Below are 13,415 nucleotides of genomic sequence, written 5' to 3'. Positions count from 1 at the left end.
TCTCATTAGACTGAGGTCACGTGTGAGGAGTTTACATGTAGTTAACAGAGGTCTCCCTCAAAGAGGAGATTCCGACATTTGTCTCTTTTAAAAAATTGTGATTGATTATTTTTTACATGCATTTGTGATTAATGGAAATATCCTAAAATTGTGTGTGCTAGTTTATAGATAGGAAGCATTAATTTATTCGTTGAAAACAATGAACAATCAAGAAGGGATAACTTTTCTGCCAAATCCAGTCGTCCGGTTTCGGCGACCTTGACTTTCGGCTGCATACTATAAACTTGACCCTACGGAAGACAATGCCCTTGACACCTGAACTTGACTGAACTCTTTCCTTTCAAATAATTGAGTTATGTCAAATTTGTAGAAATAAAATGGTCAAGTGGGGTTTGTGCGTGTCACCAAAGTCAGGGGAAACATACAAGAATTCAATTCGGTGACCAAATTAAATCCGGATTAACCCCCACGTAAAAGGCTAATAAGAACAACAAAAGGCAGTCAATGTAACAGAATGTCTTTAGGAAGAGGACGATATAACTTCTATAAACCATTGTAATGAGACACAATAAGATTTGTTCAATTCAATGCATGGTTTGCGTTTTATTGAAACTTATCATATATTGTATACTATACACCTGTTTTTATCATATACATGTATATGTCATATCATTTATATCGTTTGTGACTTTTTAACCAATGAATAAGAAATTAAACGGAAGGGACATGATACATTATTGGATATAAATTGTAATAAAATCTTTTAAAATAGCGTAAAAATAATAAGAATTAAAATTATATATACCAAATACAATTTAAAAATTTTTCAATATATTTAGTAATTGAAATATTTTTTATACGATATAATTTGAGTTGATTGTCTTCTTTACACTTTATGTAATCCAGATATAAGTTAAATTGGTCGGTTTGTTTAGTTCATTGTTCGTTTGATGACAGTCATACTCTAGATTCATTCGCAGATAAAAAGCCGGGAAATGAAGTCAAACGGAAGGCATCCCGGGTCCGCCATTAACAGGGTTTGCAAAACTTGGTCTAATTAAAAGAATGACTTTTAGTTATGAGACTTCGCTCGGCAGATGGAAATAAAATTCAAAAATAACAAGAGTAGAGCACACGTGCTCTGAAGAACAGAAGAGAATAGCTGATTTCTATGGAAATTACCCCCGTGTAATGGTGCTAATGAATGCAGTGTTCGGTACCGTAAATTCTAAAGTCGAACCAGGAAAAAAAATCAGAGATAGAAACATTCAATTAAACTCGCAATCAACACTCCTTAATTGACGATTTTCATTCATAAAAATGAATTATAGGAAAATAGTCGCAAGAGATACAACTGTTAATGACGAGAAATAGGAGCCCATTATCATGAAATGAAGTGCGAAGATGTTCAATGAATGCAGGCCCCTGTCATCCGTATAGATGACCAGGCGCTAAAGTGCACGTGCAGCTTGACACAGATAGATCTGGGAAAGTACAGGGATACCTTAAGCGGACCGGGTCATTGACCTATCGACATACATCATGCATAGCTAATGCAGGAAGCCAATATTCATCTACTATAGTATTTATTAAAACAAACATTTTCAAATTGGACTAGACTTTATGATATACATTGTAATCAAATTATGTCGAGTGTATATATATATATTATTGAACATTTCTACCCACGGATACTCAAATATACAATATTTATCAATATTTTATTGAGAAAAATTACTGATAGGGATTCATTTGATGATCATTGACATTTTAAATAGACAATATTTTTGCCTCTTGCTGTAACAGGCACCGACATTGTGTGGTTAATCTCTCGAGAATTTCACATCCCGGAAAAAAAAAAATTATAAATAATTTTTTTGAATTCGACATATTGGTTGTAAGTGGAGTGTACCAAATTATTCAACATTCAATTTTCAAATAAACAAGAACTATATAAGTCAAGTTTTTGGGCGCATTCCGGGTAAATTTCGTAGAATGTTTCGATATAGCATTATAAATATTTATTTTATACAGCTGTCAGCGATTTTTTTCCTTTAAAAATTCAATATCCGGAAAGAAATAATTGAAACTAATCATCGCTTAAGTAATACAAAATTGCTTTTAACGTCATAACATTTCAATTAGTGTAAGTTGTTGATTTAAGGTAACAGATAACTGGTAGTTGATTTAATTAATAATCAAGGGGTGTAATAGACAGGTGCTCGGCCGGGGCGCACATGACGGGGGCAGAGGGGTTCGGCAGATACCAGGAGGTTCATTCACTCCCCTCTTGTGCTCTATCATTAGGGGACCGTCTTTCCTTGGAATAGATAGAGAGGCGACATCAGATTACCTATTCGCCGTGTAGCACCTGACAGATTAGAACGTGGAAACGGAGGTTCTTTTATTTTATAAATTGATTAATTTTGTTGTGTACATGTGTTTTTTATATTTCTTTTTTTTAAATTTGTGTTATGTATTTTGTTTCGAATTATTATTTTTTCATTTATTGATCCATTAAATAAAGCTATTTTAATTCTTGAAGATACCTTTAAAACAATAAATACATGAACAATTTTTCAAACATAATGAAAATTGCTGTCGCTGTAAGATTTGATTTAATTGTATTAAATGGTATAATTTAGTATTTTGTGAGGGTGGTATATTTTCCTAATTTTATGAAATATACATATACTTTTACTTCTATTTCATTAATTAGATTAGAAATTATTTGTTTGTTTTTACTTTGATATTTCCTTTGTTCCCACAAAAGACAAACCACCTATCATGTCTATATATTTCCGTAAATCCTGTATCAATTCTTTTATAAACAGTTTACGGTTTAAAAGGGGTTTCCACTATGATGCCTTTTGTGTCCATGATTCAAAACTGTATTGTTTAATAATTAACACAGTATAGATCATCATTTAGTCATGTAATTTTCATATCCGTGTTCTTTTATTTCGTTCAGCAAACACCCGAACGGTCATGTTAAAAGAGAGACAACTCTCTTACCCATTGTGTCAAAGTTGGAACTCTTTTTTTTAGGAGTTATGAAAAGACTTTAATAATTTTCACCAAGCTTCCGTGGAGGACTTACTTAGGATGAAATTTCGTATAAAGCACAGAACTGTTAGTCGCACAGTCCAGTTGGATGGGGATGAATCCGAGCTAACACTCTCCCATCTGCTGGCCGCCGTATCCAACACGTTCTCTGATATATTGACAGGGTAACAATCTCTTTTTATCGCAATTAGACAATAGTTCTCTATTGCTACTCTGTTTACAAATAGATGCATGGTATGCGAAATTAGCGCAGATGCTTGCTGCAATATATAATGTAGCCCTTTCCGGTTTTTTTTATATCTAAAATGTTGCCCCCCCCCCCAACAGAAAAGGCAGAGGAATACATCATCAGTATTGCCAGAGACATAAATCTATGCCGTTGCAAGCATGAAAATTATCATTCTTATGTGTATATGAAAACCTAGCCTAATCATTTTGATGAAAAATTAAACCCCAAAAAGACAATGTCAAAATCTAATCATCATTAAATCTATATCACTATATCAAATGGCGAATATATTAAATGATGTGAGATCCTTAGCCTAAAAATATTTTATTTCTTTTTTTTAATGCTGCAATTTTTAAAATTTGAATAAATTTTATCAATAATATTAATATATTAAATTATAAGTTTAATGGGCTGCTCCAAGACATTTCATTCCCTAATGCTACAATGATTTTAACAATCTTTATATTTTATTTCATAATTACAGATTAACAGTATTCAGTTCATGAAATGTTTATACATGTACATGTATGTACAAGTAACTGTCAAGTATTACCTTCACATTACAGATAGATAATTGTTTCTTGTCCATTACAGGTCATTTTATTTGAGTCTGAATAAGAAGGATTGCCTTGGTGATGATGACCAGACCCTAAAATCCCTGGGGCTGGTGTCGGGGGACCTGGTACACCTAGTTAGCACTGACCCAGATAATGTCCAAGGTAACACTACTACAATGTACTTTACAGTGGTCAGGTATTCTAGGGGGTTAGTACATGCACAAAAGAATATCATTTCTGGTACATGTACTAAGGTTTCAATTTGTTTTTAGAAATTTAGGCTAAGCCACTATTTGGGTATTGTCTGTGAATATGATTTCAGCAAGAGTAACAATGATTATAATTTTCGGTTTAGATGCAGCAATTTCAAGTAAAATAATGAAAAAATTTGCATTTTATTCGGATATTAATAAACATTTATTGCAATTGTCAAAACAAGATTACATGTAGTACTTTACTGCTTTATAGAAATTCAGCAACCAGCCTCTGGGCAACAAAGCAACAGACCCCTGGGGTTGCCAGATCTTGCCACAAGTTCTTCAAGCACCAGTGAGCAACCTTCAACATCCATACCAGGTCAACAGTTAGGTCAAACATCCACAAGCAAATATATTGATGAAATGGAGGCAGAACATTTCCAAAGTGGGGCAATGAATTTCCAAAGTGAGGCTGTGAATCCGTTGGACCAGGCTGTTGTCACTCAATGTCTCAGTGAGCCGAGACTGTGCTGCGAGTCCACTCCTGGCAGACTGCCAGCCCTGCTCACTGAGTTGTACTCGGACGCTCAGTGTAGGTTTTATGAAGAGGCACTCTGTTTGGTTCTCCATGTATTGATGTTGGAAGCGGGGTACCAGCCAAGTATACCTGTAAGTACTTAGTTAAGAAGGAAATATGACCTGTCATATTTGTAAGCGGAGGTGCAGGTTGCTGTCAGTGACCGTCGTAAGTCGTGTCTTTTGTTGCACAGACTCAAGTATCCTCAGGGGCATGGAGAGAGTAAGTAATTAAGTACATGTAAGTACATTTATAAGGGTGTAACATATATTGCTTATCTGATCTAAGGCTCAATTCCGACTGATAGCTGTCACCATCTGTGTGTAATTGTATTATACATGTAAACTATGGGCTGGAAATTCAAATTATTTAATCTAATATTTTTTATGCCCCCCTTCGAAGAAGGGAGGGCATATTGCTTTGCTGCTGTCTGTCGGTCGGTCGGTCTGTCGGTTGGTCCACAAACAGTTTCCGTTCATTTTCTTCCCAGAGGATGAACATATTGAAATGAAATTTGGTATACAGGTTTATCATGATAATTTCTAGGTCAAGTTTAACATTGGGTATGATCGAGCAATTTTCGACAGAGTTATGGCCCTTGGACGTAGAAAAATTCCAGTTATTTGCAGTTTCCGCTCATTTTCTTCGCAGAGGATGAACATATTGGAATGAAATTTGATATACAAGTTTATCATGATAATATCTAGGTCATGTTTGATATTGGGTATAATCGAGAAATTTTCGACAGAGTTATGGCCCTTGGACGTAGAAAAATTCCAGTTATTTGCAGTTTCCGCTCATTTTCTTCGCAGAGGATGAACATATTGATATGAAATTTGGTATACAGGTTATCTAAATAATATCTAGGTCAAGTTTGATTTTGGGTATGATAGAGCAATTTTCGACAGAGTTATGGCTCTTGGACATAGAAATATTTCAGTTATTTGCAGTTTACGTTCATTTTCTTTGTGGATGTTTCCAAGGGAGGGGGGCATAAGTGTTTCACAAACATCTCTTGTTATTTTAAAGCTGGAATTCCTTTGCATGTAGGACCTCATACATACAATGAATAAGACCACCTCAAAGTATTGTCTCGTTTCAGAACTCGGTCAGCAGCTCTACAGACACACAGACAGACACAGACGGGATGGGCTGTGGACCAGAGAGAAGTCAGGGGTCAGACTTAGGCCAGGGGTCAGACTTCTCTCCCACGCCTTCCTGGAGACGGCAAGCCCCAGCCTTCTACTGTCTGGAGTACACACACCCCTCAAGTGGCCCCACTGTATACACAGTTACAGCAGTCCCCATGGGGGCCTCTCTTGTTGTGCATGGTAATTCTGAGATTAGGCACTGTTACATGCATTGTAACATATATTTAAAGCTTTAATGACAAATAAGAGAGTTTTCTAAACATAACATTCACCATTGATTTTGTAGTTGTTCAATGTTTGATATTTCAGGACTTGTCAAAATTGATGAAAATGTGGATAAATGTAAATGTCAGATTAAGACCAAGGACTTTGTACAGGAACTAGCCCCAGGTATTACAAGTAGAAAAATCCAAAATGTTAAGGTGGTATGGGACACCTCCATATTGTAATGTACTTCCTTTCAAAATTAACAAAGAAATCAAGTATACCAGTAATTTTTTTAATTATTTTTCTCCCAGCATTGTAACATAACAGCAAAGTGCAAAGGTTTAGAGCGAATCTGAAGTCACAAGTTTAAATCCCAACAGGGCTTTTATGCTTTTTATCTTTTCAAAAATTTACATTTTTTTTATCATCAAATATTATGAAATTGTAAAATTCTAAAATGGTGTAAGTAAGGTATTTTGTTAATAATATACTTTTATCCACACTAATAAGTGTCCGATATCACCATAAAAGTGTTTGTGAATTAAATGGAGTAATATAAGTTGATATCAATGATTTGATTGTGTATGTATACCAGTGTCTTGGTGTTAGTACTATATGAGGTTTTTGTATTATTCTACAGAAGCAGGTGCTTGTTATCAGAACTTACCCCAAGTGTCTCGGATATTCAAGGATGCTATATGCTTACCTCTACAGCAGAAATACAGAGAGGGTAGGTTGGATTTTAACCTTGTGTTGGTATTTGGATACAAGACTGCCTAGGACATTACCACATCTTGTTATAATCATTTGGACTAAAAGTGATATTGCTTGACATAAATATGATTTAATGTATAGAGGGAAAAACTGAAGAAGTTTATTTACTTCATAATGGAAAAATTTCAAAAGAACAAAATTTCAAAAAATCGTTTTCTGTTAAAAATGCAAAAATTATGCAAAAACTCCTTCTATTTTACAGCAATGAATTTAGTACCTCTTCATGGAATTCAAGCTCTAAGTAATGAGTTAAAGGTAAGAAGAAAGACAATAACACAATTTTTTACTTTCTCTCATATGGGAATTACAGTTTGATGTTGACCTACAACTGTTGTTTTCTTGTAGCTAAAGATTCTTGGTCACTTAGATGTTCTGAGTCTGTTAACAATGTCACAAGTCTGTAAAGAGTTCCATGGACTCAGTAATGACAGATTTATTTGGAGACGTCTTTTCTTGTACCACTTTGGTAGTGAGTATTGATATTCTTAATTGATTAAGCTTTACTTTGATGTTTTTCATTTTATTTTCAATGTTATAGCATGCACATGACAATGCTGTATCGATAATTCATAAAATAATTAATCTATCTTTTCTATTAAGAGGAAGATACATTTATCTGTATCTGCACATTCTTGACCATATGTTTTGTTTGAACCTAGTGAAGAGCAAAAACATTAATGTCTATGTAAACTTTATAAGAGGTCAAGAGGTGAACCGTCATATTCATGATGTCACAATGATCTTCATACATGCTTATGTTTTGACCGTTGCATTTCTATGAACACAAAATTACTGCAATGTTTGTAATTTTTTTATGATTTGATTTTCTCGAACGTAAGTATAAGAGCTGATTACAATGTTGAAAATTTCATTGGGGTATGAACTTGGTTGGTACATGATCAATTTTTATGACTTTACATGATTTGATCTTATAACCAACCAAGTTCATACCCCTGTGAACTTTTTAACACTGTTTATTTCTTAAATTTATTTCAGATCGAGCTCAGAATGTATTGAACCAGAATTGGAAAGAGGTAAAACATTCAATCATGCATGTTCTTTGACATATATTGCTATACATGTACTACCAGTGACTGAAAATCAGATGTAAAGTACATGTATGAACTGTTTGTTGATGCACATTCATTCATAAAATTGACAGGTCTAGAGAGATGTAGGAAAATATAGTAAGAAAAAAATTGTCTGTCCATTGAATGATTCTTTACTTTTCAGTTGTATAAGGCAGAGTATCGAATCAGAAAGCAGCACAGGAAGTGGCTCAGTCAGATGACCACGCTCGTGCCCCCCTTCATTCCCGCTGACCCGTACACCCAGCGGGTTCCTCCGCTGGCCCCGTTCAGTCCTGGAATGATCGGAGGGGATTATGACCTTTACCTCCAGTTCCATGGTAAGTAGATTGTTATGTATTCTGTGATTTTACAATATGAGTGAAAGGGTAACGGAAGATCTACTTACAGCAGGCTTGGGGTAATGCTAAATGTAATGGTAATGCATTGCAATGCATTACATGTTTTCAAAGTAATGCTAGTAATGTGTAATGCCTCAAAATTAGCATTACAAGTAATGCTAATGTAATGCATTACTTTCCAAAATCTAGTGTAATGCTGGCATTACATGGCATTACTTTGCATTACTATGCATATTTATGCATGTTCACTTTAAAAAATGTGATGAATAAATGAATAGTTGAAATTGAATTTGATTAAATTTATTTTTAAAGAAGAAAGAAATAATTCTAATTAAGAAAAAAATGTTTCAATTGTACATGTTTTATTAAAAAAGGTTTTTTAAAATTCATTTTTGAATTGTTTATATTACTAAAGATAACAGCACAATTTCATAACATTTTTAAGAGTGTTGTTATTAAGAGTTTTTAATCATTTAAACAATTTACTCCAATTAGTTTGCACTTCAATAGGAAATGTGTCAACAAAACACTATGCCCCCAGGATAATCTAAGTATCAAAACAATCTATTGTTATAAGAAGTGTTAAACACCCCAATACCCTTCCCTTCGCTATGTCACAATAGAATAGGAGACAGACATGCACCTTTAAAAGCAAAATGAATGCACTGTCCATCCATGATGAAAATCAATATCACTTCCAATATTATAACCCATTTGAAAATAATCTTACTTATTTTCTCTCTCTTTCTCTCTGTCTCTGTCTCTTTGTCTCTCTCTCTCTCTCTCTTGTATATTAATTACACTGTACATTAGTTTGGACTGATGGAAAATACAAGATTTATGTATTTAATCTATTATTGCACTTAATATATCCTAAGATAAAGATCGTCAAACAGTATTTTCCAGCCCAAGCTTTGACTGCTCCTGCATAACATTTATTTAGTATAGCCCGGAAGATGGATGCATCTAAAAGATGAACCCTTTGAAACTTCGATCATAAGTGCAACAGCAATCTTTTGTCTTAAAGTATATTAAGAAATATAACTGGGAAAAATCATCTGTTTATAAATTAATAAAATTAAGTGTCCAAAATTATACAGATTTGTGTAATCTGGGGATATATCTATATTTAGCTTTTAAAAACCGCAACATTATTTCATCAATTGTTTTTTGTTACGCATGTTATCCTGTGTCTCTATTTCATATCTGATATTGTGTCATGCCAAATGTCTATAAATATCATTTTACTTATGTAATATGTTGTTCATATTGCCACAATATGATTATATATTGAGCAAATAAAGAATGACTCTTGTTTATTCATTGAATTTGAACCTGATACTGGGCATGAAGCTGTAGATATGTTAAAGAGTGTTGTATATTTGAAACATTTGCAAAAACTCTTTATTAGCTTTACTTTTTAAAAAAAAGTAATGGTAATGGTAATGCATTACTTTACTCATGTAATGGTAATGTAATGCATTACTTAAAGAAAATCAAGTAATGGTAATGGTAATTTAATGCCCAAATTCATGAAGTAATGGTAATGTAATGCATTACTTTGCAATGTAATTCGCCCCAAGCCTGACTTACAGGTATAATTAAATCACCCTCTCCAACTGATAAACATAGATACATGTTTAAATTAGTGCATTTGAAGCCCAGCATTTTTAGCTCACCGAGACGAAGTCAAGGAGAGCTTATGCTATACCCTCGGCGTCGGCGGTGGCGTCGGCGTCGGCGTCGGCGTCCGGACCTGGTTAAAGTTTTTGTTGCAGGTCCTGTATCTAAGCTATTACTTGTCCTATCTTCACCAAACTTGCATGGATGATGCATCTGGACCTACTTATGGACTTGAAAGACTTGGATGCTGAATCTGGGTCCTAAATTTCAGATGCTGGAGGAGGTTAAGGTTGTTGGACCAGGTTAAAGTTTTTGTTGCAGGTGCCCTTTGATAGCAGTATCTTAGTTACTGCTGGTCTGTACTTCACCAAACTTGCATGGATGCTGTGCCTTATGATACTGATGCACCAGACAGGCTTGAGTGCTGAATCTGAGCTATAGGTTTCGGATGCTGGAGGAGGTTAAGGTTTTTGGAGCAGGTTAAAGTTTTTGTTGCGGGTGCCCTTTGATAGCAGTATCTAAGTTACTACTGGTCCTAACTTCACCAAACTTGTATGGATGATGCGTCTTATGATACTGATGCACCAGACAGGCTTGAATGCTGAATCTGAGCAATAGGTTTCGGATGCTGGAAGAGGTTAAGTTTTTTAGAGCTGGTTAAAGTTTTTGTTGCAGGTGCCCTCTGATGATTAATCTTAGTTACTACTGGTCCTAACTTCACCAAACTTGTATGGATGGTGCGTCTTATGATACTGATGCACCTGACAAGCTTGAATGCTGAATCTGAGCAATAGGTTTCGGATGCTGGAAGAGGTTAAGGTTTTTAGAGCTGGTTAAGTTTTTGTTGCAGGTGCCCTCTGATGATTATATCTTAGTTACTACTGGTCCTAACTTCACCAAACTTGTATGGATGGTGTGTCTTATGATACTGATGCACCTGACAAGCTTGAATGCTGAATCTGAGCAATAGGTTTCGGATGCTGGAGGAGGTTAAGGTTTTAAGAGCTGGTTAGATAAAGTTTTTGTTGCAGGTGCCCTCTGATGATGATATCTTAGTTATAACTTGTCCTTACTTCACCAGACTTCCATGGATGGTGTGTCTTATGATACTGATGCACCTGACAGGTGCATAGTCTGGTTTCGGATGCTGGATAAAGTTAAGTTTTTAGGAACAGGTCACATGTTTAATAGATGATAGTACTATTTCAAACTTACATAGTTGATTTAACTGTAATATGAATGAATCGCAGAGGTAGCTTCAGATGCAGAGCTTGATCTCCATTATCAAGGATGCTAAAAAATAAATCTTAGTTATTACTGGTCCTAACTTCACCAAACTTGAATGGATGGTGTGTCTTATGATACAGATGCACCTGACAGGCATGGATGCTGAATCTGAGCCATAGGTTGCGGATGCTGGAGGAAGTTAAGGTTTTAATTGCTAGTGCCCTCTGATGATGATATCTTAGTTATTACTGGTCCAAACTTCACCAAAATTGCATGGATGATGCGTCTTATGATACAAATGCACCTGATGGGCTTGAATGCTGAATCTGAGCCATAGGTTTCGGATGCTGGATGAGGTTTAGTTTTTTGGAACAGGTCACATGTTTTATAGATGATAGCTTGCATAGTTGATTTAACTTTATTATAAATTAAATGCAGAGGTTGCTTCAGAAGCAGAGCCTGATCTCCATTATTAAGGATGCTAAAGAAATCTCCTACCTCACTCAAACCAGCTCGATAGATAGATGTGTTTGTTGATAAATGATATAACATGATTCCTATGATAAAGTATTGTATGATATGAAACAATATTGTTTGATATGATACAATATGATATCATATGTTATATTATAAAAAAGTTACACGATACGATATGATATTGTATCAATTTTTTTGATATTTTATGATATGATTATGTATCATGATATTGTTATGTATAGTATTGTATATTATGATACAATATTGTATAATATTATATTGTATTTTTAATTTATTATTTTATCACATGATACAATTACATAAGATATTGCAAAATATTATATTGTATCCTATGATACAATATTGTATATTCTATAATATTGTATCATACAATATTGTATAATATGATATTGGTTTCAGTAATATAGAATTATATCACATGAAATTGTATTATATGATATTGTAATATTGTATAATATTGTATCATACGATATTGTATGATATGATATTGGTTTATATGATATATTATCATATCACATGAAATTGTATTATATGATATTGTAATATATTTTATTGTGTCATATGATGCAATATGTATAATATAATAATGTATTTTATAATATTTTACCATATCACATAATATTGTATCATTTGATAAGATACAATGTTGAAATCAAATTATATTGTATTATATGATATAATATCATATAATGTATCAAATATGTTTCAGTGTCATTCAATACAATATCATTCTATATTATACAATATAATATCATGTTTCAGTGTTATGATGTATTATGTAATATGATATTGTAATATGATACTATATTGTATTATATTTTATGATATTGTATTATGTGATCAAATACAATAAGGTATAACACAATACAATGTCATATCATACGTTACAATATCAAATCTCATTATTGTTTATTACGGAATTTTATTTATTATATGATATATATTATATTAGAAATATGACATGATGCAATATTTAATTTTATATCATTGTATTGATTAACATATTAACATATGATTATCATAAAAAAATTTATCAGATGATATACGATATTTTGTCAAAACAGAATCCATGAATATCCAAGATTATAAAGTATGATTTTCATATAAATTGATAAAGGTGGTCTTATGAAGGTGATGTCTCATAAGGGTGATGCTCCGTCTCGGTGAGCTTAGTAATCTATGATTACCTATGTTTATGAATTTCATTTTATCATATTGATAAGAAGCATCTGAAAAATGCAACAGAATAATGATTTTCAAAAAAAATTATTAGAATAGTAAAGATATTCATAGAAAGCATCAAAATGTTTTTTCAGCTCATTTGTATTCTTTGACGTATTCTATTAATTTGTATTCTATTAATACATGTAACATATATTAATCATGGATGTCTTTTGTAGGTGTGCCCAACCCTTTATTTGGTCGTCGGGGAGGAAGATTTCCTGACCTAAGGCCACGGTTTTACCCGTTTGGTCCGGGACAGAATTTCCCTCCAGGTCCTGGAGGAGGGTTTCAGGATGGACAGAGAGGAGGTTCTAGGTTACAGGGCGGGTCAAGGTCAGGCAACTCATGGCTCGGGGGAGGACCTAGGTGGTTCTAATCAAGGGACGCTCAATGAGGACAATTAGCTCATCAGACAGGTTCTCCATGTTATTGCTGTGTTCATACATGTATGAGAAGAGTCTTAACTGTGTCAAAAACAACTCCATGCACCGGTACATATTGATTACTGGTACAAGTATTTTTTTCTGATTGATTGGTACGTTACCATGGAGATTGATCCTTGGTTGTACCAAGTAAGATGTTCCTTACTTGTTACTGTTGTTAATCATTAAATATAAAACAAGTTTAATGGAGACGTTTGTTATATATCATAAAAG

General features: G+C 33.8%; 1 protein-coding gene across 1 annotated transcript; it reads left to right on the top strand.

The window, feature by feature from the left end:
* The first annotated feature begins 3,047 nt into the window (after positions 1–3,047).
* Positions 3,048–13,387, top strand: LOC105317749 (F-box only protein 7). The gene is made up of 11 exons (XM_011414476.4): positions 3,048–3,230; positions 3,890–4,014; positions 4,321–4,718; positions 5,729–5,957; positions 6,087–6,167; positions 6,625–6,714; positions 6,961–7,013; positions 7,104–7,227; positions 7,755–7,792; positions 7,992–8,166; positions 12,936–13,387. The coding sequence occupies exons 1-11, from the start codon at positions 3,106–3,108 to the stop codon at positions 13,133–13,135; spliced, it is 1,638 nt and encodes a 545-aa protein (XP_011412778.3). The 5' UTR covers positions 3,048–3,105; the 3' UTR covers positions 13,136–13,387.
* The last annotated feature ends 28 nt before the right edge of the window (positions 13,388–13,415 follow it).

Source organism: Magallana gigas, chromosome 4, assembly GCF_963853765.1.
Source record: "Magallana gigas chromosome 4, xbMagGiga1.1, whole genome shotgun sequence".
Lineage (NCBI taxonomy): Eukaryota > Metazoa > Mollusca > Bivalvia > Ostreida > Ostreidae > Magallana > Magallana gigas.
This window is presented reverse-complemented; position numbering and strand designations above follow the sequence as displayed.

What these genes read in the sequence shown, in the direction of transcription:
- LOC105317749 (XM_011414476.4), top strand. Translation starts at nt 3,106, where the DNA reads ATGAAATTTCGTATAAAGCACAGAACTGTTAGTCGCACAGTCCAGTTG. An exon ending in GGTACCAGCCAAGTATACCT is followed by an intron (nt 4,719 to 5,728) that starts GTAAGTACTTAG and finishes GTCTCGTTTCAG; the next exon opens with AACTCGGTCAGCAGCTCTAC. An exon ending in GGCCTCTCTTGTTGTGCATG is followed by an intron (nt 5,958 to 6,086) that starts GTAATTCTGAGA and finishes TTGATATTTCAG; the next exon opens with GACTTGTCAAAATTGATGAA.